The sequence below is a fragment of the Nanorana parkeri genome, unplaced genomic scaffold (assembly GCF_000935625.1).
Source record: "Nanorana parkeri isolate BGI_ZX_2015 unplaced genomic scaffold, ASM93562v1 scaffold1066, whole genome shotgun sequence".
NCBI classification, from domain to species: Eukaryota; Metazoa; Chordata; class Amphibia; order Anura; family Dicroglossidae; genus Nanorana; species Nanorana parkeri.
Window position 1 is genome coordinate 125,693 of NW_017307334.1, and position 7,514 is coordinate 133,206.

A 7,514-nucleotide genomic window follows, 5' to 3' on the forward strand; every position below is an offset into this window, starting at 1 on the left:
TGCAAAATCATAGGTGGTACAGATGCATAGTAGGGTCAAAATACAGCTACAAACAGTTTATGGGATGTAATGCACTTTGACCACTAAGTGGAGCCCAGGACAAGTTAAAGAAATAAGAAAAGAACAATAAAAAAAAACCACTATGCTGGAGGCATGACAACATGTTTATTTAAACTTCACACGTAAGTAACCACCAAGATGCTGAGAGATTTTTTATTCTGGTAATGGCAAAACGCCCTTAGGAATTACATTTCCTAAATATTAAAATACCTGAGACTGGATGCATTTATAAAGTGATTTACGATTGTAGAAGTACTGGCATAGCTAAGTGCAATGTGGTTATAGGTCTGCAGTGGGTCCTATTTTCACTGTACATTTTCCAAAATTCTCAGTACAATGATGTGTGATGTACTATTTCACATGTGTCATCTTTCCATGATTTGGTCGTCCTTATACACAACAGCGTGTTTCCTTTTGGTAGACGGGTCTTTTTATTTTGATCACACTATTTTTCATATTGTCTTCATGCTCTTTCAAGGACCTGCAAAAACAATAAATCTAAATGAAAGGAAAGTTCTTTATCACATTACAGAGCTTTACATGATGCAGACACTTGCACATGTACAAATTATATTTTTGTATCCTTGGTTTTAGTGTATTAAACAGAAAAGCATGTATAAGCAGGAAGTTGACTGCATAGACGAACAAGGCTCTTACAAACTGGAGTAAATAACTAAGATAAAAATAGATAAAAATAGTGTCAGTATAAGCACAGGGGCCACCTTTAGCAGTGACAAGTGAGGATGTTCCATCAGTCTAACAAACTTACAAAAAAGGATACCACAGATATGGGTAATGTCAGAATTTTGTAGATTAAATACTGTTGGGTGGAATTTATTCAAACTGGAGCAGACAATATCTGGTGCAGTTGCCAGCAGTTGGAGCAGTAACCAGTGGCGTAAAGCTGAAGGGGGGCGCCGGCCGAAAATGGCACTTTTGGCTAAGTGCCGAAAGTGCAATTTTCCTGCCGTTTTGTCGGCGCAGCCGTGATTTCTTTCCTCCCCGTTGGGCGCTGCTATTTGTCCCGGCAGGGAGGAGAGAAAGTGACAGCCGGCCGAGCGCTGCGGGAGGAGACTGCCGTGAGCGGCCAGTGACTCTCCTCCCACACCACTCAGCCGCCTATCACAGTCCCATTGAAAGATTTCCCCTTTATTCCTGTTTTGGTAACCACTTACAAATGTTGGATTTTCCCTCACTTTCAGTCTTGGTGACAGTGGTACCAGGATAAATAGAGAGGGTAAATCTCCCTAAAAGAGACACAGAAAGTAATACAAACTTGGACTGGAAGAAAAGGGTGTAGGGTTGTGGATTGCTTTGGTCCAGGTAGATTTGCTGGTTAAAGGAGAACTATGAGGTGAGTGATTTTCACTCAGCCTCATAGTTCGAGCCGACGTGTGACAATGAGACTGTCACACGTCGGCTCAATAGATCGGGAAGTGAGCGAACACATAGCGTTGCTCGCTCCCTTCTCGATCGTGTCCCTGCAGAGAACCGTGACTGTCACTCACGGCTCCCTGCAGGGATTCCCCCTCCCCACTCCGATCCTCCAACGCTGACTGGCGGAACGGACAGGGGATGGGGCGGGTACCGCTGGCTCTGCCTCTAGATAGGCAGAGCCAGCTGTCAATCACGCAGCTGGGTGGATCTCGACAGTAATGTCGGGATCTGTCGCGGCTGCAGCAGTCTCAGTATACCGTATATATATACAGTCTCAGTATATCGCAATATACTGAACTTTGGGTCACAGGAGGATGCTAGTTTATGTCCTCCCGTGACCCTTAGGAGAACTATGGGGAAAAACACTTACCGCATAGTTCTCCTTAAAAATGCTAGGCAGAGGGAGGAATCTCTCTTATGCAACTTTCCAGAGGATAGGGGCAATAAGCAGACTTGTACCTCAGATCAGCTCAAAATGTAGAGAGGAAAGTGACTATAAGTAGTATCAATTCCAAAAATGATTTTATTGAAGGTTGTTATTTTATTTAAAAAAACAATGTATTTTGGGAGTTCAAAGTCCCCTTCTTCATCAAAGCTTGAACAGACTGAAGGTAAATTATTGTGAACTGATGGGATCAATGTGCTGTAAGCTGCTCTGTAGCTCTAGCTCTACAAAAATAGAGATTGCTTCAGACTGGAGATTTGCTTTAACTGTGTTCTATTTACACATGCATTTCACCAACATGGAAAATTTTCCGGGAAATGAAAACTCTTATGGGTTGATTTCTTTGTTCCTCAGAGCCATCTAGTGGCACGGGTGTTGTGTAAACAGCATCTGTCTAGCTATATGCTGAGTGGAAGGGTTATAAATCAACCTCTAAGTTTTAATCAATATTAGTGCAAAGGTTAAACTTGTTGGACGATGACAGGATGAGGTATCACTAAGCCAGAACAACCACCACCTTGTTTTGTTTAAGGCAGTAACAATGAAGGCAATGCAGAGAACCTGGTATGAGATCTCTATAGAGATCAGGCTGAGGTCTCTGATTGAAGAATTTCAGGATTTCACTTCCTCCTCACTGGTGGAATATAAATTCTGTTAATAAACATGAAGGAAGGCTTGAAACCAAAGCCACACTTACAGTATATGCTGTTATATTGTAGACAAGTTAGAAAAGACTTCTAGAATCTGATATTACCACTCTTAGAAAGAGAGAGAGCCTTTATGCATGCCAGATGAGGAAGGCTTTCCATAGAGAGATAATAATGATATAGTACAAGATATCTCAAAAGGATACTCTCAGTACTAGGCTCCAAGGCTCTTTGAATAATAAAGAACCTCTTGTCATTCTGCTGGAAATCAGGGAATGGATTGCTAAAAGAGCACTAACTGTGAAGGTCAGATCGTTCATGTGTTATATGCGCAAAGGACATTTTTTTTTAGATACTATGTTAGAGTCTGTTCCTTGTGCTTCTCTGTTGAGCTTTTAGTTGTTAATTTACTCAGTACTGTTAGTGTACATCCTGACTAAACCCTACTTCCTCATTCTAATCTTCTAATCTGAACAATGCTCTCAGTAAACGTTCTGACATCTATGCAGCGAGACCACATGTAAACAGGGTCAGACTGAAAGCAGCACAAGCTCATCTTCTCTGGCTGGCACTTAAAGGGCATAGGGAAAGCCATTGATTGGCTCAGTGGTAGGGTTGCCACCGGTACGGGTTTCACCCGGGCAGTACGGGTTTGTAATCATGTGCCCGGGTCTGTGCCCACCTCCCGCCCGGGCACATAATTCAAATGGTACAATGCCGCATACTAGCATATCTTGCGGCGGGCGGCGGGTGGCGGTCAGCGGACGCCGGGTGGCGCTATTTCCGGTCCCTCGACTCTCCCTCCCTCCCTCCCCTGTTTCTCTCCTCCGCGGCTGTAGTAGGAGGAAGTGACATCAGGGAGAGAGGGAGCCGTGACGGATTAATCTTTCTCCGGCAGCCGCCAGCAAGCAGGGGTTGTGGAGAGCAGCGATTTCGTCACACAACCCCTGATTGCTGGCGGTTGTAGGAGGGTGAACCAGCGCTGGTAGAAGGTGGACTGCACTGAGGATGGCCTGCACGCATCTCGCATCAACAGGGTGTTGGCTTCAAGGAAGGGACAACTTCAAACCAGGAAGTGACAACCAGCTCCTGATGACATAAGTAAAGAGGATAGCAGCATGGGACCTGGCATGTGGCTGTGGAGCAGGAGTTTACAACAGGACAATGCTGGAATCTCTGAGCATGTGAGTATATTTATTGTGGATAACTCCAGTGAAAAATGTAAGAGGGTATCTAGGAAAAAAAACACACGGAGGGGTGAAGTTATTACATTTTTATCAAATGCAATATTAATTGGAAAGGGGGGGGGTCAGTATTGCACATTAAACATGCCCCCCAAAAAAATGTTTTGTGGGGGAATCTTTTTTATGTGCAATAGTACACATCAAGGATACAGGCAGGGGAACAAAACCTGACACAATTTCTTTATAGGTGACACAATAGGAAATGAAGGTCGGGGACACAGATCTTATGTGTTATATTTTAATATTCACACACAAAACAGATAAAAGTTATGTCTGGTGTTCTACTTAAGGGCTTGTTTCCAAAGTAACCTGTGACATCTTTTGTGGGAGAATCTTTTATGTGCAATAGTACATATCTGAACTCCAAAACAGATGTCACCGGTACCAAGATCCCATGTTACTGCAAATCGATTTTATTGATAGTTGTCATTCAAACGACAAGCGATTTCTGGGCTGGGCCGGGTCCCCTTCATCAGGCTCAGAAATAACATTACATAAAAGTGCCACAACTTTTATATGGACATAATAGAATGTCATTTCTGAGCCTGATGAAGGGGACCCTGCCCAGCTCAGAAAGCGCTTGTCGTTTGAATGACAACTACCAATCAAATGGATTTTGCAGTAACATGGGATCTTGGTGCCGGTGTGCTGGAGACATCTGTATTGTTGTTCTGTTGTGAGCAGTGCCATCCGCAGTCATTACCAGCACCCGTTACTTTTGGTATATCTGGTAAGAAGTGCAGCAAGGTATATGGGTACTGCTTTGTACACTTGCATCTTATCTACAGAATGCATATCTGGGGACCTGTGGCAGTGCGGCACACTGGCAAGTTGTGATTAACTCCAATGTAATTTATTTACAAAATACATGCATAGTGTATACTTTGCAAAAAAATTGCCGCGAAGCTCTATAGTGTTCGGGTTTGGCTTGAAGAAAAGGTGGGAACCCTACTCAGTGGTAACCAGGCAGGAGGTGAGTTAGCTGCTTTCTGGTCAACATTACTGTAAGTAAACTCAATGGCAGCTGAAACCTGGACAAAAGATGTCAGGCAGACAGGGGCAACCAAAATTAAGATAAGGGCTACTGGCCCCCCACTGAAAATAGTCTTGAATGTGATATTTACATATGAATAAGTCACGACTCATTCTCCCAAGAAAATGGGCTTGAGTGTTCGGGTTTCGCTAGAACAAAAGGTGGCAACCCTAGTCAAATGTAAGATCATCTGCATCACATTTAGATTCCCTGCACTGGAATCATGATTCTTTATGAAACATTTACAAAGGTGGTATAAAGGTGGTCTAAATGCAAGACATATTTCAGTGTTTCTTATCATAAATCTGGAACTCATCTTATGATTTTCTTAAAAGAGAACTATGGCCAAACCTTTTTTTATCATTAGTTCTCTTTTGCCCGCTATATGCTGACAGCACAGAGCCGCGCTGCAGCCGGGCAAGATCCAGATAATATTGTTGGGATCCACCCCACTGCCTGATTGATATCTGGCTCTGCCTCTAGAACCAGAGCCAGCTGTGCCCACCCCCTTCCCCATCTGTCCCTCTAATGAGCACTAGAGGAACGGATGGGGGGGTGGGGGAGGGGGAATCCACTGACAGTCACCGCTGTCTGCAGGGAGAAGATCAATATATCAGTTCTTGATCAATAGAGCCAATGTGTGACAGCTGCAGTGTCACACGTCTTCTCTACCTTTGTGGATGAGTGCATTTCAACAGCAGACAGGCATAAATGAGAGTAGGATAAGAGGCCTGAATATCTCTTACATCCCCTTATCTCCTAGACCTGGTGAGAAGAGTGAGCCCTATAATCCTAGATAGATCATGTGTAGATGCACGGGCAGTGTGTCAGCCTCTGCCCTATTCACATATTCTACCTGTGACATATGTGCTGTAAATTCTTCAGTTATGCATCTCTTTCCTACTTTTAATCATTCCCCTTTTTTGTTTTGGCCAACTAGCTTTGTCCAAGTGTCCATACTGCAAATGAAAAACATTGAAATAGAAATGTTTGAGCACATATGACTTGCCCTTGAAAGTTGCAAACTTTAATTCAAGCCCCATTAAAGTCTATGAGGTGGGGGGAGGGGGGTTCAACACTTGAACATCAATTCAGGCTATTTCAAAGGCTAATAGGCAAAGAATTGTCAAGAGGAAGCTTGACACTGCCATTTAGGACATGTAGCAATGCAAAAGAAAAAATTATTTAAAAAATACTTACAGGGGGGGAGAGGGTCCACCTTTTTATGCAACTTTGAGGGCAACATAGGAACAACACCTATCCTTTCAAATACCTTCCCATTAAGGAAAAAACAGGCAGGGATGGCAATGTAACCTGGGCACTACCTTTAAAAAAACGGAGTCCTAGACTTAAGAGCCACCTTGTACAAAAATGTTAACAATGGGTTCCTTGCAAGATATAACCGCTAGCTCAAACACTGGCCTTGCAGAGGTGATCATGGTGACTGGGTATTCTCCTGCTATTATTTGCACATGGTTCTCTGATGTAAAACAGCGTTTTTAAATCTGGAGATCTTCTGACAATATAGAGGGAGGGTATTGAAATATTATACAGTCACTGCACAGGATGTAAACAGCTTTCCTAGGCCGCAATTTTAAAGAGAGAGACAGGCCATGTATTATTTCACAAATAATAATCAGAAAATATTGTTCATTTGATGCATAGTAGATAAATACATTTATTAGGCTGCAATTTGAGAGGGAGAGATGAGGTAGGTTTTATAGGGAAATACAAAATTGATTTTATTATTTCAAAGACAATATCCTGAAATATTGTACAGACTCAAACAAGTAGGTATTATCAAAAAATAAAAATTAGTTTATTCTTTACAAACAATAGCCAGAAATTTTGTGCAGTCAATGCACAGTATTTTAGCAGCTTTATTAGGCCACAATTTAAGAGGGAGAGACCAGGCATGTTTTATCATGAAATAATACAAAGTAGAATGTATTATTTCAGAATTTCAGAGACAATAGCCAGAAATATTATCTAGGCTCCATACACACTATGTAAGCAGCTTAAAGGAGAAAATAGTTCTAGCCGACCTGTGACAATGAAACTTTCACAGGTCGGCTCAGTAGATCGGGAAGTGAGCGAACACATACCGGCGTTCGCTCACTTCTCGATCCTGTCCCGGTTCTCTGCCGTGACAGGCGAGGGACTGGATTCCCCCCTCCTCGCTCCAATCCTCCAGCGCTGACTGGCGGAACGGACAGGGGAGGGGGCGGGTACAGCTGGCTCTGCCACCAGATAGGCAGAGCCAGCTGCCACTCATGCAACTGGGCGGATCCAGACATAATTGTCAGGATCCATCACGGCTGCGGCGTCTCAGGATACCGCGAGCTGTAGCTCGCGGTATACTGAGCCTAGGGTGACGGGAGGACGCTAGTTTGTGTCCTCCCATTACCCTAAGGAGAACTATGGGGAAAAGCCCTAACCCCATAGTTGTCCTTTAAATAGGCCAAAGTTTGGGAGGAAGAGACCATGCAGGTTTTAGGGGATGCACAATAATATCTAAGCCACCACACTGCAGTTAACATTAATGCAAAACAATACAGCACAGTGAACAGAGAGCTGGTACATACTATGTAGCCCACCACCCTGCAATTCACTGTAATGTTTCAAAATACATCACTGGGCATAGCATA

At 43.3% G+C, this 7,514-nt stretch overlaps 1 protein-coding gene across 1 annotated transcript in view; it reads right to left on the reverse strand.

The window, feature by feature from the left end:
• Positions 1-390: 390 nt before the first annotated feature.
• The window catches only part of LOC108796146 (ras and EF-hand domain-containing protein-like), a 66,446-nt gene continuing 59,322 nt past the window's right edge, over positions 391-7,514 (reverse strand). The window contains exon 13 of the mRNA XM_018567572.1: positions 391-541. Within this exon, the coding sequence (XP_018423074.1) occupies positions 451-541 (91 nt within the window). The 3' untranslated portion in view covers positions 391-450. The remainder of the gene's footprint in view (positions 542-7,514) is intronic.